The sequence below is a fragment of the Dermacentor variabilis genome, chromosome 2 (genome assembly GCF_050947875.1).
Source record: "Dermacentor variabilis isolate Ectoservices chromosome 2, ASM5094787v1, whole genome shotgun sequence".
In the NCBI taxonomy this organism is placed as follows: domain Eukaryota; kingdom Metazoa; phylum Arthropoda; class Arachnida; order Ixodida; family Ixodidae; genus Dermacentor; species Dermacentor variabilis.
Genome location: NC_134569.1, coordinates 183,315,664 through 183,342,011, shown reverse-complemented (window position 1 = coordinate 183,342,011; position 26,348 = coordinate 183,315,664). Strand labels below are relative to the sequence as shown.

General features: G+C 48.2%; 1 protein-coding gene across 3 annotated transcripts in view; it reads right to left on the bottom strand.

The window, feature by feature from the left end:
* LOC142572991 (mite allergen Der f 7-like) overlaps nucleotides 1-26,348 on the bottom strand; it is a 131,380-nt gene that overhangs the window by 21,680 nt on the left and 83,352 nt on the right. For 2 of the 3 annotated variants that reach the window (XM_075682478.1, XM_075682479.1), the window contains 2 exons: nucleotides 9,942-10,008; nucleotides 8,004-8,241 (listed from right to left, as the gene is read on the bottom strand). In XM_075682478.1, the coding sequence (XP_075538593.1) occupies nucleotides 8,004-8,241; nucleotides 9,942-9,999 (296 nt within the window). In that variant the 5' untranslated portion in view covers nucleotides 10,000-10,008. Of the gene's footprint in view, nucleotides 1-8,003; nucleotides 8,242-9,941; nucleotides 10,009-25,134; nucleotides 25,375-26,348 lie in introns of those variants that run through there. The other variant, XM_075682477.1, reaches the window with a different exon arrangement.

Here is a 26,348-nt window from a genome sequence, read left to right as displayed (position 1 = left end):
AAAAGCCCCTTCTCGCGCAGGAGGTGATCGGACCTGTTTGAAAATAGGTACGGGTACTGGGGTGGCAGCATAGATGACACTGCCGCCTCCGTCTCAAGCGCTCCGAAAAGTCCTTCAATAAGCACCTTTGCTACTGGCAGACACACGCTATGAGCTTCCACGGCTTGCTTGATCCATGCGCACTCGCCCGTGAACATATGGGGTTCTACGTGAACATATGGGTTCTAAGCCCCAAGGGTAGCGTTGGCCTGGCGGCCTGGGGTACAACTGGAAGCATCCGAAGGTCCCGGCAAAGCATGAGTCGACTGGTAACAACGAAACAACTTGTTTATTTTAACATCGCAAAGAGTTGGCGGTCAGGTTGACCGAAGTAGAGAGACGGGAGAGCACTTTACTCAACAGAAGAAATCGGAGCCCTCCTTCTTGGCGTCCGGGGGCAGCTGTTTTTATACTCTCGCAGTTGAGGGCAAGAAGGAACCCCTCAAAAGACGAGCACGTGAATGTACAATGGGCTAATGGTGACGCACACTGTCGTAGCGCTGCCGTAGCACCATGTCGAGCACGATCTCGTAGCACCCTGTCGAGCACGATCTCGTAGCACCCTGTTGTAGCGCTGCCGTAGCACCATGTCGAGCACGATCTCGTAGCACCCTGTTGTAGCGCTGCCGGTCGGGCACAATGACTGTAATGAGAGGATGATCCCTGCTTTGGCATCGCCTGTTTCGGGCACAATGACTGGAATGAGAGGATGATCCCTGCTTTGGCATCGCCTGTTTCGGGCACAATGACTGGAATGAGAGGATGATCCCTGCTTTGGCATCGCCTGTTTCGGGCACAATGACTGGAATGAGAGGGTGATCCTTTGCGGTCGCATCGCCGCAGTCGCGCCTGGAAACACCTGCCGATGAGTGTTGCGGCGACGACGATCGGGCCAAAATGTCTGCCGCCCCGCCGCAGTCGCGCCGGCAAAACCACGTGTCGCAGGCGAAACGCAACACGGGGTAGTTGGAGAAGTATGTGTTGCGTTTCGCCTGCGACACGTGGTTTTGCCGGCGCGACTGCGGCGGGGCGGCAGACATTTTGGCCCGATCGTCGTCGCCGCAACACTCATCGCCAGGTGTTTCCAGGCGCGTCTGCGGCGATGCGACCGCCTAGGGATCCTCCTCGCATTCCAGTCATTGTGCCCGAAACAGGCGATGCCAAAGCAGGGATCTCATTCCAGTTATTGGGCCCGAAACAGGCGATGCCAAAGCAGGGATCTCGTTCCAGTCATTGTGTCCGACCGGCAGCGCCACGACAGGGTGCTACGAGATCGTGCGCAGCGCCACGACAGGGTGCTACGAGATCGTGCGCAGCGCCACGACAGTGTGGGTCACCATTAGCCCATTGTACATTCACGTGCTCGTCTTTTGAGGGGTTCCTTCTTGCCCTCAACTGCGAGAGTATAAAAACAGCTGCCCCCGGACGCCAAAAGGAGGGCTCCGATTTCTTCTGTTGAGTGAAGTGCTCTCCCGTCTCTCTACTTCGGTCAAACCTGACCGCCAACTCTTTGCGATGTTAAAATAAACAAGTTGTTTCGTTGTTACCAGTCGACTCATGCTTTGCCGGGACCTTCGGATGCTTCGAGTTGTACCCCAGGCCGCCAGGCCAACGCTACCCTTGGGGCTTGCGACCCAGGTACAACCACGGGCGTCAGCGCCGAGTTCCCAACAGATCGTACCAGCAGTCGGATCGAAACATCTGGTTGGCAGCGGTGAGATCGCCTACGACTTCAAACAACGGTCTGCCAGCGGCGAGATCGCGACAACGGAGGCCAGCAGCAAAGAGATGCAGTTGACAGTATGCTGAGCAGCTCAACGACGATCCGGGAGCAGTGCAACGAGCCCTGTGTGACGACTGGTTGCCTGCAGCGGAACGACTGCGCGGAATTCCTGCCTGCGAGGTTTGGTGAGTGCGGGACTTTCTTCTTCTGAGCTTTGCCAGGCTTTTTGTTTGTGTTAGAAACAGAGCTGGTAATTGTGGTTGTCGTTGCTGCCGGGTTAGTTTGCGGCAAGACAATAGTAAGCAGTAGAGAAAGCAGCATTCAGAGCAGCCATGGATTTGAAGTCGTTGCGCAAACCGAAATTGTTGGAGCTTGCAAGAGAGTTGGGTCTGGATGTCTCAGACAAACTAAGAAAACCTGAACTGCTAAAGGCTATTCTTGAGTTAGAGGCTGAGGATGACGAGCTGTCGGAATGCCTTGAGACTATTGAAGAGAGGGAGACTGCAAAAGAAAAAGAAGAGCGTGAACGTAAAGAACAGAAAGAGCGAGAGCAACAAGAGCGTGACCGTCAACACGCTTTGGAAATGAAGCGTCTTGAGGTAGAGATGGAACGCGCTCGTAATGGAAGTCAGGCACACGGTGCAGGAGAACGCGTATTGTTCAAAATGACTGACCTAATGCGGCCGTTTAAGCTTGGAGAGGACATTGGTTTGTTCCTGGTTAACTTTGAGCGAACGTGCGAGAAGCAGGGGTTCTCTCGGGAAACGTGGCCACAGCGCTTGCTCACTTTGTTACCCGGCGAGGCGGCCGACGTAGTCGCTCGCTTGGATAGAGAGGAGGCAGAGGATTTCGACAAAGTAAAATCGAGTCTGCTAAAAAAGTACCGGCTGTCTGCGGAGGCGTTCCGTCGGAAGTTTCGGGAAAATGAGAAAGGCAGAAGTGAGTCATATACAGAGTTTGCGTATAGGCTTATGTCGAACATGCAGGAGTGGCTCAAAGAAGAGAAAGCGTTTGGTGACCACGATAAAGTTCTGCAGTGCTTCGGGCTAGAACAGTTTTATAGTCGGTTACCGGAGAACGTGCGATACTGGGTCTTGGATAGGCCAGACGTGAGTACGGTGGCTAGAGCCGCTGAGCTAGCCGAGGAGTTTGTGACGCGTCGAGCTCGCGGAGCTAAGGACGGTCAAAAGGGTGAATTTGGCTCCAAGTCTGAGAGGCCAAGGTTCACGCCCATGAGATTTAAGGGGGACACGCGTAGTGAGGATGCGAGTGAAAGCAATCCGACCAGACGTAAAGAGACGGCGGCAGCCAAACGCAGAAAGCGGTTCGAGATGAGGCGAGCGGGCGTTTGTTATACGTGCCAGAAGCCGGGTCACTTTTCGGCGCAGTGTCCGGAAACAACACCAAAAGTTGTGTTTTTTTCAATAGGCAGCACGGACGAGAACATGAAGCTTCTCGAGCCTTACATGCGAGACCTCCTCGTGAACGGGAAAGAGTGCCGAGTGCTTCGCGATTCCGCAGCTACGATGGATGTAGTTCACCCATCTTACGTAGAACCCCATATGTTCACGGGCGAGTGCGCATGGATCAAGCAAGCCGTGGAAGCTCATAGCGTGTGTCTGCCGGTAGCAAAAGTGCTTATTCAAGGACCTTTCGGAGCGCTTGAGACGGAGGCCGCAGTGTCATCTATGCTGCCACCCCAGTACCCGTACCTATTTTCAAACAGGTCCGATCACCTCCTGCGCGAGAAGGGGCTTTTGTTTGGTGAAGCTAGTGTTCAGGCCTTAACCAGATCGAAGGTTCGGGAGCTCGCTGCAAAGGCGGTAGTTGCGGGGCCGACGTTATCAAACAACGAAAAAGGGTCAGAGGCGCAGCAAGCTGGTATGCCGAGCACGCCCGAACTGAATAAACTTGAGTCTGTAACGTTAAAGGCGCCAGATACTGGAGAGGAAACGCCCGACACGGGAAAGTTAGAAGAGCTATCTACTGATTTGCTCATCGCGCCTACGTCAGACGGACTTGATAGGTTGCTAAAAGTCAGCCGGTCGGCTTTGATAGCCGAGCAAAAAAAGGATGGCAGCCTGGAAAACGTGCGCTGCAATGTCAAAGAAGGTATCGCCAGGAAAACTGCGCGTTTTGTGGAAAGAGGGGGAGTCCTGTACCGGAAGTATCTAGACCGCAGAGGAGTGGAGTTCGATCAGCTGGTCGTGCCTCAATGCTATCGTCAGGATCTGTTGCGCTTGTCACACGGGGGTTCGTGGTCCGGACACCTAGGAGTTAAGAAAACTAAGGACCGTCTCTTGCAAGAGTACTATTGGCCAGGGTGTTTTCGGGACGCAGACCATTTCGTGAGGACATGTGACACTTGTCAGCGGGTGGGCAAACCAGGGGACAAATCGAGGGCGCCGTTGAAATTGGTACCTATCATTACGGAGCCTTTTAGACGGCTCGTTATTGATACAGTGGGACCTCTGCCGGTAACAGCCACGGGGTACAGACACATTTTGACTGTGATCTGCCCAGCGACAAAGTTCCCTGAAGCAGTGCCGCTTAAAGAACTCAGCTCAGTTGAGATAGTTAATGCACTACTGTCCATATTTGCGCGAGTTGGTTTTCCTGCGGAAATCCAATCAGATCAGGGCACAGTGTTTACTAGCGCTTTGACGACAACTTTTCTCGAAAGGTGTGGGGTAAAGCTGTTACACAGCTCAGTGTACCACCCACAGTCGAATTCCGTTGAGAAGCTCCACTCCGTCATGAAGCGCGTGTTGAGAGCGTTGTGTTTTGAACATCGAACTGACTGGGAGCTGTGTCTGCCTGGGGTGATGTTTGCTTTAAGGACCGCGCCGCATGCGGCTACGGGGTTTTCGCCAGCTGAACTCGTGTACGGTCGCTCGCTTCGATCTCCGCTTCGCATGCTTCGAGAATCGTGGGAAGGTAGGGGCGACGACCCAGTCGTGGTGGAGTACGTGCTTAAGCTCCTCGAACGCTTAAGAAGGGCACAGGAGTTGTCAGGTGAAGCAATGACAAAGGCCCAGCAGAGGGCCAAGGTTTATTATGATCGGACAGCCAGGGCCCGTCGTTTTGAGGTTGGCGATGAGGTCATGATATTGCGCACATCGCTAAACAACAAACTAGACGTGCAGTGGGAGGGCCCAGCACGAATTGTTCAGAAACTGTCGGACGTTAACTACGTGGTAAGTCTGCCAGGAAAGCGGAAAGCACAGCAAGTTTACCACTGTAATCTGCTCAAACCTTATAGACAAAGGGAAGCAGTGGTGTGCATGATGGTAAACGTTCCTGAAGAGCTTCCGGTCGAGCTTCCGGGACTAGGCTCAGTGACGAACAGGGAAGACCCCGGTCAAGTCATTAGTGACCTTATCAGTAAAGCACCGCTGTCGCCTGAGCAGAAAACCGAACTACACCAGCTATTACAAGAGTTTCAAGGTCTGTTCTCTGAGAGGCCTGGTAGGACTTCTGTACTTACTCATGATATAGAACTTACCTCCACAGAGCCAGTACGATCCAAGGCGTATCGGGTGTCACCCCGCCAGAGCGATATTATGGAGGCTGAGGTAAAGAAAATGCTACAGCTCGGTGTTATTGAGGCAGGTGAGAGTGATTATACCTCCCCTTTGATTTTAGTTGAGGTACCGGGCAAGGAACCTCGTCCTTGCGTCGACTACCGCAGGCTTAATTCCATCACTAAGGATCAAATTTATCCGATCCCTAACATCGAGGAGCGCCTTGAGAAAGTTAGTAGCGCTCAGTTTATTTCCACCCTAGATCTTGTCAGGGGTTATTGGCAGGTTCCACTTACAGAAGAGGCTAGTAGGTATGCGGCGTTCATTTCACCAATGGGAACATTCCGTCCTAAAGTGTTGAGTTTTGGTTTGAAGAACGCGCCATACTGTTTTTCAAGTCTCATGGATAAAGTGTTGCGGGGACAGCAAGAATTCGCTTTACCGTATCTAGACGACGTAGCGATATTCTCCGCATCCTGGTCTGAGCATATGACACACTTGCGGGCAGTGCTAACCCGCCTGCGCGAAGCGGGCTTGACAGTCAAGGCTCCTAAGTGCCAGTTAGCACAGGCCGAGGTTGTCTACCTCGGTCACGTGATTGGTCAGGGTCGTCGCCGCCCCTTTGAAATAAAAGTGGCCGCTGTGCGAGACTTTCCGCAACCGCGCACAAAGACCGATATTCGGTCGTTCTTAGGTGTCGCCGGCTACTATCAGAGGTACATCCCTAGGTACTCTGATATCGCGGCTCCCCTGACGGATGCTCTAAGAAAAACAGAGCCTCAAACAGTCGTCTGGGACGAGACCAAGGAAAGAGCTTTTAGCGCCCTAAAGAGTGCCCTAACAAGCCAGCCTGTGCTACGATCGCCAGACTATACAAAAGGGTTCATTGTTCAGTGCGATGCTAGTGAGCGAGGCATGGGCGTTGTACTGTGCCAACGGGAAAATGGAGAAGTAGAACACCCCGTCCTGTATGCTAGTCGTAAGCTGACCAGTCGTGAGCAGGCGTATAGCGCCACCGAGAAAGAGTGTGCGTGTCTCGTGTGGGCCGTTCAGAAATTGTCATGCTATCTAGCCGGCTCGAGGTTTATCATTGAGACGGATCACTGCCCTCTCCAATGGCTGCAGACCATCTCTCCCAAAAATGGCCGCCTCCTGCGCTGGAGCCTCGCTTTACAACAATATTCCTTTGAGGTGCGTTACAAAAAGGGGAGTCTCAACGGTAACGCCGATGGCTTAAGTCGAAGCCCCTAACGTAGGAATCAGCCTCAAAATTGTTTGTTACTGATGTTTTTCTTCCTGAGGCAGGATTTTTTTTTAACATATTGCTTTTGTTTAGTGTTTCAAAGTGATGATATGCTTTCTAGTGCAATTTTTCAATTTGTGGACGCGTTCTGAGTGATGCTAGACTACTGTAAGGAACTAGGCAGTGGTATAAAAAGGGGAAAGAGCCTGGCAGGGCTTAGTGAGGGTTGTGCCGTGCTTGCTGACTGAGCGGTTGAGTTTCAGCGTAGTTCTAACGCTTGCCGGGAACGAGAACAAAAATGTGAACTCTCCCGAAGTCACTTTGCAGTGTCCCGTGCGAACCTGAACAAGAGAACGAGGCCTTCTCTGTGCGCTGCGCTCAAGAGACGTCGAGGGACGCCCGACTTCGATTATGAGCATCATCGAGCGACATCCCTCCGGACAGCGGATGCAGTCCCCTGTCCATCGGGATCTCCTTCCCCCGGCGGGGCGGTCTGTTGCGTTTCGCCTGCGACACGTGGTTTTGCCGGCGCGACTGCGGCGGGGCGGCAGACATTTTGGCCCGATCGTCGTCGCCGCAACACTCATCGCCAGGTGTTTCCAGGCGCGTCTGCGGCGATGCGACCGCCTAGGGATCCTCCTCGCATTCCAGTCATTGTGCCCGAAACAGGCGATGCCAAAGCAGGGATCTCATTCCAGTTATTGGGCCCGAAACAGGCGATGCCAAAGCAGGGATCTCGTTCCAGTCATTGTGCCCGAAACAGGCGATGCCAAAGCAGGGATCTCATTCCAGTTATTGGGCCCGAAACAGGCGATGCCAAAGCAGGGATCTCGTTCCAGTCATTGTGTCCGACCGGCAGCGCCACGACAGGGTGCTACGAGATCGTGCGCAGCGCCACGACAGGGTGCTACGAGATCGTGCGCAGCGCCACGACAGTGTGCGTCACCATTAGCCCATTGTACATTCACGTGCTCGTCTTTTGAGGGGTTCCTTCTTGCCCTCAACTGCGAGAGTATAAAAACAGCTGCCCCCGGACGCCAAAAGGAGGGCTCCGATTTCTTCTGTTGAGTGAAGTGCTCTCCCGTCTCTCTACTTCGGTCAAACCTGACCGCCAACTCTTTGCGATGTTAAAATAAACAAGTTGTTTCGTTGTTACCAGTCGACTCATGCTTTGCCGGGACCTTCGGATGCTTCGAGTTGTACCCCAGGCCGCCAGGCCAACGCTACCCTTGGGGCTTGCGACCCAGGTACAACCACGGGCGTCAGCGCCGAGTTCCCAACAGATCGTACCAGCAGTCGGATCGAAACATATGGGAGAGGCCTTTGCCCTGCAGTGGGCGTAACTAGGCTGATGATGATGATGATGATGATGATGATGATGATGATGATGACAGGAGCTAAAGCTTCCTCTTAAGGTATTCTGCTTTCTCGCGACAATGGAGCAAGCAGCGAAACACTGCACATGCTGCCCCACCTTTTCATGGTGGATAGGCCGGTGAGGCGTCCCGAGTAGAGTCCCGCCTCGGCCTGCACCTTGACGATGAACTTGGTCTCGAAGCTCCGCGTGGTGTTGGGTACCGTCAGCGGGTCGATGGCGCCTGACTGGCTGATCGCCTTGAGCACTTGGTCGAACAGGTAGTTGACCACGGCGGCGTACAATCCCGGCGCAGGTGTCGCCTCGGTCACGCCTTCCAGAGACGGGTAGAGGCTGCCTGAAATGCGCCGCACAATTTCAGCCGCAGATATCCGCGAGGTATGTGAAAACGTGGTGACAAAACCGGGAATTGCAATGAATATGTCCAATCTTAGGCCAACGTGAGGCGCATTTACTCAGCGTATTCACGCTCTTTCTCTTACCGCTGTTTCTAGATGTTATTAAGCAAAACTACCGTCACTATGAATAACGGTATTCGTCTTCGGTAACTGCTATGTGCTCGAATCAGATTGCCCTTGTTGATATTGACCAGTGCTTCCGCACTAGTTACATTTGGTGAGTTCTCAGCATTCTGTGGCTGTTAATCTCCCTCTCAGTGATGCTTCCCATAAGTAGCAGTGCACCGGGTTTAAACATTTGCAACTAGGACGCCGCGATTAAGATGGAGTGGGCTGCTGAACTTGACAGCCAGCCACTCTTGGGTCGTGAAGGTCCTATGGGAGGAACAAAATTCACTACTTAGCAGTGGCGTCTGATGCCTTCGCGCGCCATCGCTCTATTGTTTACTGTGCCACCTTTAATCTGTGCGTAAATGGCCATCATTTGCTCTTTCGTAGGGGTCCATGAATATTCACAATTATGGTAGGGGCACTTTAGGGTACATACATACGCGGACATGCACATGGGCACGGACAACTCACACTGTTTTTTTTTTTTTCGATTGCTAGACCCAAGAAAATAAAAGAATTGCAGCAGTTGTTGGAGAGGTATATAGCGTGAAGCACATACTGCGCAATGACATCTGTCGCAGCTTATTACCAGTCAGCCCAACCTATCTCCGTTTTAAGTGACAGCAACATCAGGGTACACTTGACCCATTTATTTCAGCGTACCTGTTCCTTTGTTCTTTTTTTCTTCGTCTACCATCACAGGCGTAATGCCGAGGTACATGCGGGGCCCGCTGGGACGTCATGGTCGGTGGTTGAGGCGATGGTACTTGCTGTCTTTTTATATTCTTTTAAAGTTTTGTTCCTTGGTGCCATAGTGACTACACTGATTGTGCTGGTGACGTCAGGGATTCGGCTTCAGTTACGGCTTTTTCTTTTGTTATACAAATTGTTTTTTTTGTCCGTCATATTGGATAACAAAGTCGAGAGTAAACGTACAAACCAAGTTGGCTTCATTATCTTTTCCCTCCGTTTTGGTGTTGTGGTGCGCAATTAATTGGCCAAAACTATAGCTAGAATTATTAAAAAGAAAAAAGAAACAGACAAACAAACAAAACAAAATGAAAAATTAATCTGCATGTGCGCTTCTTCACAAACCTTACTAGACCAATCCAAAATTGCAGCCCTCAGTATGGAATCGTAGTTAAAATGTCAACATTCAGGCTGGCGACCTCATTTCGGTCGCACTCCATTCCTCGCACAGTCCAAGTTTTCGCAACGCATATCTCGGCTTGTAGTAGTGCTGTTACTTGTGGGAACGTTGCCTTCGTGGTTAAAGTAAGCGAGATATGCGGGAAAGCCTGCCTACCTCCATTTATGGCCCTGGTGGGCAAGCTGCTACACCCGGCGTCGGAAAGTCTATAGAGCACGCGATCGGCCCAATAATTGGCACCAACACTTGTCCCTGTTCCATGTCTTGGACGCCCGATGTGAGAGCGCCGTATGCTCTGCCTCGAGTTCGCAATATTCTTGCTACACTTAGGAATACAGAGTGTATAAAGGAGTGCATATATAGTAGAACGAGACTTACTTTGAGCAGTTGCGGCGACGAAGACGCAGCATAGAACGATGACCGACAGGCTCCACATTTTAGATCCCTGCGGTCGGGAAGGAGAAACGTTAAAGAGCGTGAAGTGGTTACAGGCGGCATCGATTTTCAATAAGCAACCTATACTTGTCGCCAAATAACTTATATTGTGACCGAAAAGCGCGCGCCCCCGTTCATTTGTTACTTGATGCTTCTTTTCTTTATATTTCATATTTAGTTGATGCAGCCGCTTTGTTCGTGGTAACCGTTCCCCCTATAGCAGAAGGCATTACTAAAAGCGAAGCTCTTCTTTGCGAACTTCGCTGGGTCTCGTGAGCGTGAGTGCTGCGGCCTGGCTGTTCTCTTGCCGAATAGGCCAACCAATCACAGCGGAGTTCGCGCGCCACTGGGTTCCTTGCATCCCCACCAGTAGGAGCTCGCCTCCTCGCATCCGCAGCAGCGGCAGCGGCATTGCAATAGCCTCTCTACAATGCCCGAATAAAACCTTCCGTGTCACTTTGTGCAGACATTGAATCAACACAAACTCGTGTTTCGACTCTTTATCCGCTCACAGAAAGCTTCGCTGTGTGTAGATTCCAACCGGTTCGAGCTGCTGCATTCTTTAATTTATACTAACGACCACCCACATAACATTACGTCGAACATCCCGTTATATGCCGGAGAGAGTGTTTTTTACGACTTAATTAGAAGTACAACTGGTTGTCACCGTTTCAATGACTCTTTCCTCACTCATTTGCACGACACATTTCTGTACATGGTGCGGCAGATGACAGATGAATACAAGCCCTAATAAAACAGTTTTAATATCATTCGCCGCCAAACTAACTCCATCATGTATTCTTTATTCCTGCAATGACGGTTGTATAAATAGTTTATCAGAATTGAAGTACGTAGGTGTCGTCTTTACACCTAACATTTCCTGGCACAAACACATAGACCAGGTTTACGCTACGGTTCCAAAGCATGTTGGGTTATCTACGTCGCCAATTCATTTCCACACCTAAAGATACTAAACTGTGATTATATAAATCGTTAGTCCACCCGATTTTAGAATATGGTCCGATAGTTTGGAACCCTTATAGTTATGATAGAAGGTAACAAAGTAATGATATTTATTTCGTCTTCCCTAGGCATGGTCGCAATTTTTCGCCAACCTCAGTTGCCCTATCTGTAAACTTTCGACCACTTTCCTTTTGCCGGCATGTCAACTCCTTAGAATTATTACATTCAATTACTAATAAAGCTTCCCTTCTCGCTGAAAGCAAACGCATAAGTTTCGCAGCCAATTAATCTGCTCGTCGCAATCACAACCTTAACAGCGCTTCTTTTTATCCTCGCACTAATAGCTTGAGATAGTTTTTTTTTTCTCACTCCGCTAATATTAACGCGATAGCGTTAAGGGCCCCATGTCGCAAAAGATCAGTTGTCGGCTTCAGACGTCGCTTGCCGAAAAATCATTCTGGATCACAACTACCCAGGCTCTCCGCGGGGCGCAGAGACGTTACTGAACTAATCGAATTCATCAAAGTAACATGTGTCAGAAAAATCGTAACATACAACCTAAACACAACCTACAGACAGGACAGCGTCGTCGTATAATTTGAAAAATTTGAATACTGTCACGCGGAAATTCAAACACGAACCCCTTTACCGGCATTTCTACCATTCATAAAGCAACCATGGCCACCGAGAAGGGCGCGCGCCGACGCGCGCCAATCTTAGAGGCCATTAAGCGGCGCGCCCTGTTCCTTGCAAGCACCTCTAGATGGCGCTCGCCTCCGCCGCATCGTTTTTTTGGTTATGGGAATTCATGGTGAGTTTTTTTTTTTTTCTCTTCAACCTAGGTAGGACATTAGCCAGTAAAATAGCAGGAACTTGGTGTCGCGACCCACCGCCCCGTTCCAAAGGGGACGCTAATAACGTCCATTGATCCATCCATTGCGGCCCAACCAAGAGGCAGTGTTTCTACTATAGTAGGATACAGCTTAAAGGGACACTAAAGGTTACTATTAAGTCAACGTGGACTGTTGAAATACCATCCCAGAAACCTCGAAACGCTTGTTTCGTGCCAAGGAGAGACTTATTTTAAGAGAAAATGCGTTCTGAAGCGTCCGCGTACCTCTAGCGCAGTTCAAATCGCCCGCCCTCCGATCGAGGAGAACTGACATCATGGTCTCATAGTGACGTTGCGCCATCGGTGAGTAGAACGGCGTCCGCAGACGGCGCTACGGCTTTTCTGCGCAAAACGCGAACGCGCGGCCAGAAACAGAGCCAAGACAGAGCCGACAGCAGAGCGAAAGCGGGAGTATGGTGGCTAGCGGAAGGAGAAACGAATTACGTCCCACGTTACGTCCCACGGCACACGGAGAGTCCGTTTTCGTTAAACTATAGGCTGCAGCGAGCTCGCAGCGTGGTCGGCGTGGTCTATGAGAAGCGACGAGCCTTTTCGCACTCGCAACAGGGCATAAAAATGTGCGAATCGACGCAAAACTCGGCCTAGAAACGTGCTTCGCCACAGCCAGGGCTCAATACGACCCAAGCTGGCACGACCCAGATGTCGTTTCCCGCACCGCCACCAGGCGCCGCTACTATACCTCACACTCCAGCGCAAGACGCCCATAAGCTGGTACTTCATTCTATGACGCTAACTTCGACGCTCGTCGCAATGGACCCTGACACCGACAGATTGGCTCGCGATGGTGGGCTCAACTTCAGCGATTTGAGCACCGACGAGCGCGACCTGCTTCTGAGGGCTCGCACTGCCGGCGTCGTTGCGTACTACGACGGCGGCCTCGACACCGGCTCTCCGGAGCGGGAAAGCATCGAGGGCTTCCCACGACATCACATGGACGTGGCATCCTCGCTGCTTGTTCCAAATGAAAGTTTCGCGAGCAGAACCCTCACAGCACGACGCGATAACGAAACTACTGAAACTCCAAAGCGTGCGCGGCGCAGAGTCGAGCGAAAACGAAACCTTTCGAACACCCATATTACTGAAGGGTAACGTCAAAATGTTATTCTTTCCTAGAATCGAATAGACGTAGACAAGTAGCATTTTTTCCGGCTTATAATCGAATGAAATGATATTTTTAATACGAGTAGTTGAGTATTAGTAACACAAATTATGAGGAGACCTTTCGTCATCGGGCTAGTACCGGAATGTCGCTGGGGGGTCTCAAATCGTGTCATGCATTTACCTCAATTTCTCGGTTACTAAAGCTCTGTTCGCGATTATATTGACGCCTTAGACGTTCTAGAACATTGCTCTACCACTTTAACTTGAGTTTCTGGTAACCTTTAGTGTCCCTTTAAAAAAACAGCAGTTGGCAACAAAGCACATGGACCGCGGGGCGTGGTGTTACTGCGTTAGCCTATCGCAGAAGTAAACAAAGTCGTCGTAATGCGACTTTTTCAAAATGGCGTCGTACTCAATACCACCGCGGCGTCTGTTGTTCTCGAAAATTCTTTTCATTGGCGGAAGCCAGGAGGTGTGCAACGGACATGGACAAAGCGTATGGAGTCTGAGCATTCCACTATTCAAAAGTCCTCAGTACAATTCATTTCATTGCTGAGCCCGTGTTACTCGTGAAACCTCACTGGCTACTGATGTGAAACGTAACATAGTTGCAGCGAAGCTAGTGTTTTATTTCAGTTCAATAAATAATTGGGCTTTCGCCGTTCCACTGTAATAGACGAGTGAAAGCATTTACGCGCTTATAACTTTATTTCTTGTGGTTACCGCCTCATTTAGGTAACACGAAAAGTTTGAAGTACGAACTATTTGCAGCCTCACGGAGGAAAGATGGCTGGCGGTTATGAGGGCGCGGGGGGGGAGGGGGGGGGCTTCACTGCAGGTTTAAGTTGTATCGGACTATAGAAAGCTCGCCTTCATGTATAGCATTCGCCGCCCGCGTTTCCCAGTAAAGATTACGGCTACATGAACTGCAGTTGCCGGGAACCTTGGAATGCTTTCGCATTCCACTCTTGAACGCGAAGCTTAAGCGTCCTCCTAATTTATTTAAAGCCGTTATCTGGTTCCACACGTTCCTTGCCATTGCTCAATTTCATTGAAAAAATTTGCGATTATTAACGCTTTTGACCCCTACCCGTCTCACTCTTGGTTTCTTTCGCTTGCGTTGGATTTTAGGAATAGCTGTATTCTTTGATACATTGCTGTTATAAGGTGTATAATGCGTTTTCATTCTGAAACTTGAGAAAACCACCGAAAAAACTGAGACACAAGCACGATGGAAAGAAGGGACACCACAAACTTTGTCTACCAACTGACATGAATACGAAAAAAAAAAATAACGGATCAACCCTGGAACATGAAACCGCCGACGAATGCGCAATGCTCTTAGCAAGGTACAATATTATTTAAATTAATGAGCACACCATTTTGCTTTGTCTATTTCTACTTTCTACTTCCTTATCTTTAAAGCTCTTTATCGCTCAGAGAGATTAGAGGAGCACCGACGCATTTTCCTTCCTCTTGTACACTGACATAAAACGCCTCAAGTGTTTCCGCTTCGGTTTCTGTCCTGCGCCTGCCATGAACAGTCACAATTCGAAACAGTGGTGCCCAGTCACACTGACGACAGTGAAATGCCAGGTGACCAGCTCCTTGAGATCAGCTGCTTGGCTGATGTAGACCTTACCACACTCCAACAGAATTTTGCAGACAACATGCCTCGCGCACTTAAAATATTTGTTCCCCATGCTTCGTTTTGCCGGCAACTTTTTTTTTTCTTTCCAGCATTTTCAATGCGCGTGCACAGTCCTGACAGCTTACAAAGAGCGGAAACCACTAATTGTGTATACACCACGTGTCCCCGCGACTCTCTGGATGTTGTGCGACACTTTATTAATATAAGGCACCACATGAACGTTTCGTTTTTTTTTTGTCGTATTTTTGGCCGCTTTTGTTTTGTCTTTTAAGCTTTACACGTAGGCTCTCGGCTACCCGCCTTAGCCACTTATGCAGGAAAACCCGCTGTGGTTAGCCTTTGAACTTGACGGTCAAGGCTCTCCTGGAAGACGTGACAGCAGCCTTTCTGCAGCGCACGCCGGAAACATAAAGTGGCTATACTTCTTTTTACCAACTTACAATGGCTTGATTCAAATGGAAGCAAAGCCTTCTCGGTTCTAGGTGAGTCAATCCTGCAAATGTGGCTCTCGTCTCGATAAGTTAGTGTTATATCTAAACAAATAATGCTTTTTTCCTTAGAGAGTGCAATGGTAAATTTCAATGTGTCAGAAGACCCTTTGAAATGCGCTAAAATGTCTTCTGCCACAGTTTTCAAACAGTCGCAGGGCACCAACTTTAAAATGATAAGAAAATCGTCTACTTATCGTAACGGGCGAAGCACTCTCGTCGTTAACTGTGATCTCCATTAGCCTTCTGTCAAATTTAGACAAAAATATCTTGCATAACACAGGGGCCACACAGGAACCTATACAGATGCCTTGTTTCTCATTGTCTTATTTGGTTCAGGTATATTCTGCCTCAAAAAAGTTTTCAATGTTTGTTTGTCTCCCCACTTCTGCTATAGGCCAATAGCTCTGCTGCACCTGAACATCATATAAAGATAAATGAATATTAAAGAGGTCCAACTATTTTTACAACATGGCTCGCTGCTTAACAGAAGTACACAGAACACTGAGGTCAGGTGTTTGAGGCATTGTTGTACGCCATTCATAACTTCTGAGAGGGTTGAGCACATTCGTTGCCTCACATGGCACATCGCATCGCGGCAGCGCCAGGAGCATTAAACTTTAATAGAATTATGGGATTGAACGTGCCAAATATACAATCGGATAATGAGGCACGCCGTAGTGGCGGACTCCGGATTAATTTTGATACCGTGGTGTACCTTAGCTTGTGCGGTACAGCGCGAATCATGAAGAAGGGACGCAAGAAAAGGAGGACTCGAAAATCTAAAATCGGAAACCAAGTAGCCCAAACCATCACCCTTCTAAATGCACTTTAGCGTTCCCCTAAATAAATAAATAAATAAATAAAAGTGGCCGAAATTTCTTCAAGAAGCTCAGTTGAAGGTCAGTGCTCTTTCCTGTCTCTGTTTTTCCTTCTCTTAATATTATTGCGCTGTACTTACGTTATTCCCTCAATGTAAGTGCACAACGGTTATTATTTTTTTATCGCCTCCGTCGAAATGCGGCTGCCGTGGGTGGGATCAAACCCGCTACCTCGATCAATGCCACAGCCGCAAAGCTACCGCGGTGGGCACAGAAGTGTTGATTTGACGTGCGACCGCTTCCGTAGTGTCGCCTGGACCCTTTAATGCTTTAATGCTGCTCTGCATCTGCACGCCCTGCGTAAGTTGACCGCTTGACAAATTTACATGGCGTTTACTTTTGAGGAATAGCAGAAACGTGCCGTCCCGTACCTTGAACTTAAATTTATCCCGTTTCCCCGTCATGGCTGTCATGTCTACAGGAGTGGCATTCCTTGCCTTCTCACGTCACCCTCACCACCACCCTTTGTATGGGAACTCAGAGCGAACAGTGGCAAGGATGTTATTCACTCATTTCACGACTCCATCGGTTCTACCCATTCTCTGTCACCTCTCCCCTCTCCTTTCTTACATTATATCTAGCTTCCCTCTGGACTTGCGGGTTTGTAGAAAGCTAAGCACTGCAGTTTCTGCAACACATTTGCGGGGATCACAGATAAGTGCAGCTGTCAATAAGCTAATATTGCGACGCCCAGGGAGCTCCAGAGGCCATTGTGCACATTCGACGGAGTGCAAAGCTCCAAACGGGTTTCTCGCATCGCCTTTCAGCTCTGTCGGCCTACTGGCATGCATACACACGCTTTGAACCCCCCCCCCCCCCCCCACGAGGTGGGCCAGACAGCCGCAGCCGCACTGGAAGTGGGAAAGGCGAAGGAAGAGGCAAACAAAGCTTCGCTTTAAAAGCTAACAAACGTTCCAATTACGTGGAAGTAAATACTGTTTCATCATCATCGTCATCAACGACTACTTATTTTATGTCCACTGCAGGGCGAAGGCCTCTCCCTGCGATCTCCAATTACCACTGTCCTGCGCCAACCGATTCCAACTAGCACCCGCAAATATCCTAATTTCGTCGCACCACCTAGCCTTCTGCCGTCCTCTACTGCGCTTCCCTTTTCTTGTTACCCATTCTGTCACCCTAATGGTCCAACGGTTATCTAATCTGCGCATGATATGACCTTCCCAGTGCCATTTTTTTCTCCTAATGTAAATTAGAATATCGTCTATACCCGTTTGCGATCTGATCCCCCCCCCCCAAACCGCTCTATTTCTTTCTCTTAAAGTTATGCCTAGCATTCTTCGATCCATCGCTCTTTGCGCGGTCCTTAACTTGTTCTCAAGCTTCTTTGTCAGTCTCCAAGTCTCTGCCTCATAAGTCATCACAGGTAAAATGCGCTGATTGTATACCTTCCTTTTCAATGATAATGGTAAGCTTCCGGTCAGGAGCTTATGATGCCTGCCGTATGTGATCCAACCTATTCTTATTCTTCTGTGAATTCCCTTCTCATGATCAGGGTTCCCTCTGATCAATTCTCCTAGGTAAACGTACTCCATCACAAACTCTAGAGGCTGACTGGCGGTCTTGAACACTGGTTCCCTTGCCCGGGTATTCATCATTATCTTTGTCTTCCGCATATTAATATTCAACCCCGCTCTTACACTCTCTTTTAAGGTCCCCAATCAGTTGTTGCAACTCGTCTGCTGTGTTGCTCAATAGAACAATGTCATCGGCAAACCGAAGGATGCTGAGGTATTCGCCGTCGATCCTTACTCCTAAACCTTCGCAGTTTAATAGCTTGAATACTTCTTCCAAGCACGCAGTGAATAGCATTGGAGAGATTGTGTCTCCTTGTCTGACGCCTTTCTTTACAGGTATATTCCTACTTTTCTTGTGTAGAATTAGTGTGGCTGTGGAATCTCTGTAGATATTTTCCAGGGTATTTACGTAAGCGGTGTGTACTCCTTTATTACGCAATGTCTCTATGACTGCTGGTATCTCTACTGAACCAACTGCTTTTTCGTAATCTACGAAAGCCACATAGAGAGGCTTACTGCATTCTGCGGATTTCTCGATAACCTGATTAATGAGATGGATGTAATCCATTGTAGAGTATCCATTCCTGAAGTCAGCCTGTTACTTTTGTTGACTAAAGTCCAGTGTTGCCCTTATTATATTGGAGATTATTTTGGTAAATATTTCATATAATACTGAGAGTAAACTAATGGGCCTATAATGTTTCAGTTCTTTAACGTCTCTCTTTTTGTGGAATAGTATAACGTTTGCATTCTTTCAGTTTTCGGGGACCCTTGCAGTCGATAGATACTTTGTATAGAGAGCCGCCACTTTTTCTAGCATTATCGCTCCTCGATCTTTGATTAAATAGACTGTTATTCTATCTTGTCCTGCCGCTTATCCCCGTTTCATGTCTTGCAAGGCCCTTCTGACCTCATCTCTAGTTATAGGAGGAGTTTGTGTATCCTGTTCATTATTGTTTCGAATGGAGTTCTGCTGAGTCTTCTGGCTACTGTACAGGTCAGTATAGAATTTTTCCGATGCTTTTATTATACCTTCGAGATTGCTGATGATATCATTACGATACTATATTACCCTGCCTATCTTTCAGTGCATACATCTTGGTTGGTCCTATACCAAGTTTCCTTCTTAATGATTTCAAGCTGCGTCCATTTTTTACGGCTTCTTCAGTCTTTCTCACATTGTAATTTCGAATATCACTTATTTTCGCCTTGTTGATCCGTTTTGACAGCTCCGAGAATTCCGTCTTATCTCTTGAGTTGGACACTTTCATTCTTTGTCGTTTCTTTATTAGGTCCTTTGTTAGTGGGGAGAGCTTGCCTATTGGTTGTCTTGGAGCCTTGCCTCCCACTTCAGTTGCTGCCTCTGAAGCCAGCCTCGTTACGGTTTCATTCATTACCTCTACGTAATCATCATCATCTCTCTGTGTATAATCAGAAAGTGGTTTTGGCACGTAAAACCCCAAATATTATTATCTGTTCTAAGGCTTCATATTTGTTTGCAAGTACCAGCCTAAATTTGCATGCTTTAGCCCGTACTGCCTCTAAGTGGACCTGTTTCTTCTTGACCAATTTTACTTTTTCTCTGTTCAAACTGAGGTGAATTCTAGCCCTCACTAACCTATGATCACTGCACTTTACCCTACCTATCACTTCTACATCCTGCACTATGCTGGGATCAGCAGAAAGTATGAAATCAATTTAATTTCTTGTTTCACCATTAGGGCTTTTCCAGGTGCACTTTCTGTTGCTACGTTTGCTGAAAAAGGTGTTCATTATTCTCAGCTTATTCCTTTCTGCGAATTTTTACAGCGTTTCTCCTCTAGCGTTTCTAGAATCGACGCCCTAGTTGCCAGTTGCCTGTTCATCCGCCTGCTTTTTTCCGACTTTTGCATTGAAGTCATACTTTACTACTGTATACCAAGTTTGCACTTTTCTCACAGCTAATTCAACATCTTCATAAAACTGATCTACTTCCACCTGGTCGTGACTAGATGTTGGAGCGTAGGTTTTTACCACCTTTCATCTATACCTCTTATTAAGTTTGATTACGACTACTGCTACCCTCTCATTAATGCTGTAGAATTCGTCAATATTGCCCGCTATATCCTTATGAATTAGGAATCCTACCCCGTATTGCTTCTTATCAGGGAGACCTCTACAGCAGAGGACATGGCCGTTATTTAGCAATGTATAAGCCTCACCAGTTCTAATCTCACTAAGGCCGATAATATCCCAAACAACGTCTGATAGTTCCTCAAAGAGTCCTGCTAAGCTAGCCTCACTCGGCAGAGTTCAGCTGTTAAAGGTTGACAGGGTCAGTTTCCAATCGTACGTGTACCCTTAACGAGTGGGCCATACTGTACATGATTGTGCGCAATAAGTCGAACTAAATAAATTCCGTCGTCTTTACGGCATTCATCTTTATTTCAGCATGCACAAACTGGCCGCTGTGACATCTACATCCTCCCTCCCTAGTACTGACCGAGCCCAATGCTGCTTAGCTTAACGTCTGCATTCTGTCGGTGGTCACCGACAGAATGCAGTCCCTTCACATCCCTTCACATTGTCATGCGGCGTTATGAGTGCGCTCTAGTGCACAGCAGACATTTCTGAATTTACGACAGATATTGGCTGCCATGTTTATTGACATGGTATTTTCCTTTCTTTAATTTATTCACCACAACACCTCAGGCGGTCATCCTATTGGTTCAAATGTGTAGAACCTTGGAGATAAAAGGTGTAACGGATAAAAAATGTTCGCGTTCTAAAAAATGACGACGCTTCAGTTTGTGAACAAATTAACTGTGGCTTAAAAAAGCTGCAATGTTATCAAAAGTGTTAATTCCGAAGATGGAGTTCGTGAATAAGTATATAGTTCACACGTCCAGGAAATTTGGACATTGTCTCTTCGGCAATCTGCTCAACTTCACCGCAGTGCACCAACATAATTCAGTGGTAAACATTTTCTAAAACTTGCATTTGAAAAGATTGGTTGGGCTTTAACAACGTCGCGAAGATATTTTCTTCGGCTTGCTCGCCAACATGAACAAGAAGATGCTAGGCCAGCTGACGGTTTATATCAATGAGTGCTGGAGAGCTGGCAAGCTGCCCCTGGCTCTCCGGAAAAATCGGCACTTCTAATGATGGGCAGACGAGAAGATGAAGCCCCGGTCAAAATTAGGGTGCACGATGCTGCGATCCCTGAAGTGGAGACAGTGCGTATCCTGGGATTACTGGTTAACAACAAGGGTGTCAACGCAGCAATGATTACTCAACTCCGTACATCCTGCGAACAAGTAATGCGAATGATCACACGTATCACCAATAAAACGAGAGGGATGATGGAGAACGACACTCTTCGGTTGGTCAAAGCCTTTATACTCAGCAGAATTGTGTACGTAGCTCCGTACCTTCGGATGAGGAGGTGCGATTTAAAACATTTCGATGTCATGATCAGAACAGCATATAAGAAGGCACTAGGGCTGTCGGTCAAAACATCTACAGAACGCTTATTGCAGTTGGGGGTGCACAATACAACAGATGATATAATTGAGGCCCGCCTATTAAGTCAATATGCCAGATTGGCAGGAACGAAAACGGGACGCAAGGTACTAGAGGACCTAAATATCAGCTGTCCTTACTACACGGCAACAAGACAAGACATTCCGAAAGAGTGCAGGGGCAAATTCGCGACACTGCCCCTTCCTAAAAACCTGCACCCAGAATATCATCAAGCAAGGCGGAGGGGAAGAGCCAAGAAGATGGACCAGATCTATTCTAAATTAGAGGGAGCCTTCTTTGTGAATGCTGAAGGTCCGGTGGGAGGAGTCTCCACAATATCGGTGGTGCATCAAGGGCAGACGGTCAATGGACTTTCTGTTCGGCACAGGGAAATTGCAGAATTGGAAGAGGCGGCGATCGCCATGGCGGCTTCGCATCCTAGTTCAGAATACATCATTACAGACTCGCAAACTGCATAGAGAAATTACACGCGGGGCCGAATTGCACCGCTAGCTTGCAGTCTTCGCTTCGCGCAAAGAGCTGATTTGGGTGCCAGGTCACGAGGGTGTAGAGGGAAATGAGCGTGCACACGCTGCCGTCCGAGCTTTTCTCCCCCGGGGTCCCTCCTCCTCCCTCCCCGAAGACTCGGACTTCCCAGTGCCATTAATAACTTATGCAGACGTATTAAAACACTTGCGCTTATCGCGACGAAAATACCCGGGCCCAACTAAGGGATTAGACAAATCAGAAGAATGTCATTTACGAAGGTTACAAACACTGTCATTTAATAACCCAGTCAAGCTACATGCTATTGAGCCCCAATCTTTTTCGGCCGAGTGTAAATTCTGCGGGCAGAAAGCAGATTTGTACCATATGGTATGGGCCTGTCAGGCTAATAGTGCCTTCGAAGCTATAAAACAGCCAACGTGGGAAGGATGGGAGGCAGCCCTGTCCAGCTCAACCCTCAAGGACCAGCGAGCCCTCGTGGAAAGAGCTAGGGCGGCGACCTTAGCCAACGGAATTCCGGAATAAGAATCCGACCACCCTTCTCCTAACTCCCCTCTCCTTTTTTTTCTTTAAATAAAACGTTTTCATCATCATCATCTGCTAACATACGCATTTACGTCGGCACTTAGTGCTGCGTTACACGAATGTTTCAGTTCTGACAAAAGACTGCTGTAACGAAGCATTAAGCGCCAAGCATCGAAAATATATGTGCTATTAGAAGGAAATACCCTATGGGCGTTGCTAACATAAAAATGTCGCAGTGTCGCCCGAGCCGCGAAGCATTTACTGGGACAGCAAATTATCAGACAGGTATGTGCCGCAAGGTTAGTAGTTTTATTAGCTGTATAATCTGCTGTAAACATTCGCTTTCAAACTAAGTTAACAAGCACCGTGTCGCGCGCACAGGCAAACATGAAATCATCTTACTCGGTGAGCTGTCAGAACGCTGGCGGGATGCCGAGCGGCAGCAGCCGCGAGCGAATTGCCCTTCGTGCTGCCTTTCGCTTCAACGCGAACCAGTAGAACGCAGCGCACACGAAGCCATGAGATATCCCTCACCGGCTAGCCTTCGCACCCAGCACAAGTTATCTCCAAGATAGGAAGGGCGCGGACGCGCCATGTGCAGCCACGTCCGCAAAATAAAACTAAGAAAAACAAATATTAGGGCTATATGTCACTACATTGCGCGTGACAGTCGGTGAAAAACACAACATGTCTTTCTTTAGGTGCATAAAAAATCGTGAGGACGTGACAGCGTGTTATATATAAACGTGTTGGAGAATTTGGCATCATGCGTGATGCCGGTGACTACTCGCTCAGTCAAACAGCACATATAAATATTGAACCGGCTCACAGAGATCAACAAAGAGCAATAAAATGAAAATACCAGTAGAATAGCCTTCATAAACTCTTCGCAGAAAGTTCAAGTAGGCACGTTGTGCGATATAAAAAAGGCATATAGCTCTGCAAGTATCGACAGATTTCAAAAAAAACAGAAGCGAAATAAAAATGAAGTTGAAGAGCAGTCATGGCCAGTTCACGACTCGCCGTGGTGGCTTAGTCTAATAAAGAAAAAATTAAATGAAAGCCGCGGTGGATTAGTGAACTTGTCGTAACGTTGCTACGCATGAGGTCGCGCGTATGATCGCGAGCCTGAGCGGAAACATTTCATTGTGGGTGAAATGCAGAAACGTACGTTTACCATTCATTACGTGCACGTTAGAGAACCCCCAGGTAATCAAAATTGACTACGAAGATAGTAATAATTACGTCGTGGTTTTGGCACTTAAAAACTATATATTTATTTTAACTGGACAGTTTTAACAGCCTATTTAAACAGCCAAGTCGTCTGCATGGTCCTCGACTTCGATGCTGTCTTCGTGCAACTCTCTTTATTGCAAGCTTTACCTGAATTGGAACTATACCCTTTACGGCGAGTCATATGAAATAGCCTGCGCATCAATATCTGTTTTGGCTTTTCGTTTCGTTTCCTTCGGGTCAGCATCTTTGATTATAAAACGGCTGACAGATCTTTCTTCTTACCAGCGACGTACGAAAAAACAAGAAATAAAAATTAATGCGTTGGAGGGGCAAGTGTCATCGACAATGGAAAGTGCTCACGCGCATAATACACCAAAAGCGCTTCGACTCCACAGAATCCCGAGCACCGTTCTATACATCAAGGAAAATTGTTATAACTTGTTAAAATAGGCATTAAAATAGGATGGTGATGACGATGACGACAACGACGACGATGATGTTGATGAAACTGCTGCTGCTGATGATGACGATCTTTGTTTCCGGCCATGGAGTGCACGCTCGTAGCAAAAAAGAACTATAAAATGTTTTCGACACTAGACATTAATTAGCATAGAACATTTACTTATTGGTTGTTTTTCTGAACTATCCTCAAGTCAAATTTTGCTCCATCGTATCAAGTACATTCCTGTGGTCTTTACGTTAGGTTACATCTAAATAACGTTATGATATGAAAACTCAGCGTATCAAAAAAGTATCTGTAGGACTTTATTTGTTAAAGATAACTGTGTCCGACGTGTTCTTCCTGCGAACTGCGGTGGCAAATTTTTTTCCTGGTGACATTGGGTATCTTGACAGCTTTACGAGCGCCGCTCAGTCGACGCATAGCGGCTGTATACGTAGTTAGTATAAGAGTAAAATATAACGGCAAGCACGAACGTTTCTGGCAGAGTTATGGCTAGATTTGTTATCAATGTGCATTTGAAGAATGCGAAAAGCATTCGCAAGGAATAACTCAGAGCTCAAGACGGGTGAAGAACGAGGACACAACGCCATGCGATGGTAACGCCAGGCTAGAGCTTGGTATACTCGTTTAGTCACCGTGGTGCGCACCGAATAATACGGTTGACAATAAACGAGAACGAACTCGTCCATCTGCGTGCGTAATTGCTCTGCTCAGCTCTAATGTGGCGTTGCGACTGAGGCATTCTGGTGCAAAGTCCTTCCGGAAACAAGCGACCTGTGCCCCAAGAGTTGAAGAAAGTGCGCCTGTGTATAGAATAATGTCGCACTTGTGCCGTTTTACTTGCGAAAATATAGCGCGACCAACGGCGTGCCGACAAGGAGCGATGGCTTGGAGGCTGTAACCCCCCTCCTTGCAGAGGTCAGCCGACCTCTGGAAGGAAGGGGGGGGGGGGGAGTGTACACTGCTGGTTGCAAAGGTATTTCCAGTGCAGCCTCGGCAGACAGCTTGAGAAAGTTGATGCGGGTGCCATTTCATAAGCTTTCCCGTCTCGTCTAGAGTGTTCCGCAAGGCAAACACGTATTTAGTCAGAAACAAATTTTATATTTCCGCACCAAGTACCCGTATCAAGCACCTGTATTGGAGCGCGACTTGGTGCCACGATATCTGCGACGAAACGCCATGGTTACGTCATCGTTTGAGCGACATTTCAATCCATGCATACGGTGTTCGGCCGCTAATGTGTACTTTTGGCATCTACCAAGGACTGGAAGTGACGTTAAAGGCCCTGGCGCTACCGACAAGCCGCAACTAGTCGTCGTTATATGCAAATCATCCATCCGTGCACACATTCATTCAGACCAGGAAGACTCACCGTCGTGACAATGAGCGATCCCACGTCGAATGGCTCGAGAAGAATAGAACCTCCTGAGTTGTGCACGAGCTGCGGCGTGCCCCACCCCAGCCGGGACCGCGTGCAGACTTTGTGCAGACGCGTGAGCGCTTGGATCGAGGCAAATGACGCACAAACGGGTCCAGCTCGGTGTGCATGGCACGAACGCGCCACGAAGAGAACAAAGGGTGTGTCGCAATGCGTCATAAGTGAATTCTCCACTACGTGAGTTCGCGGCGCGCTGTTGCGAAGAAAAAAAAAAGTTGACGATGACGCTAAGAAAACCAGCGAAGCGCGAAGGTGGGGCTTTTGAAGTGCGCAACGTTCACCAGTAGTCTTCCTGCCACCACCGTGACGAGCTAATTGGCAAAGCGATGCGTTTATTCGGGGGTCTCTCATCTGTATTTTCTTTTGTTTCGCTCGGACCTGTACCTATAGCATTCCTTCCTGCGGGCGACTCGTTATTACGCATCGCATGTGACGCAATTTGTGTCCACGTCTATTCCAATGGAAGCTTTCCTTTCGTTGACGAGTACATGTACATTAATATATAGGCCTTCGCCTGTGCAATGCCTCATGCTTGGTCGTTTGTCGCTCCCTTGCGCAATCTCCCATTTCCCTGCAAACTGCACCGATGTATATCCCTGCTGTCCCCCTGTAGCCATTTCGACTTTATTATGCCTCCCTCTACGTGTGCTGGTGTTTTTTTTTTTTTGGCTTTTTTGTGTCTCTTCTCATCATTATCCGGCTCGCCGTGCGTTTTTTCTCCATAGGCTGCGTTGGAAAAATAGGCCGTTTCACTGACCGCGACTCGGATTTTTTTCATTCTTTTTAACTTAAAAGCCTGACGTGGCTCCATTCTACCAAAATAAATGGTCGCTCGTGCTGGGAGCTGCGTCGTCTGGCAGGTGGTGCGTATATGGAGTAAGATTCGGAGCATTCTACAAATCTCTATGAGAAATTCCGACACGCCGCATATATAGGGCTTGCATAGGAACGGCGCATTGCGGCTCCTCTGCGGACTCGCAACACAACTCAGCCACCAAGTGCGCTGTTGTCTACACATGCGCGGCACAAATCACATCCTGCTCAATTTATGCTTGCATGAAATGCGGGCCTAGCCGTTCTGGCCGTCTGCTCGTGGATTCTTCAGTGTGCGTGTTCTGTTTTAGGTTTTTCTTTATAATGATCTCCTT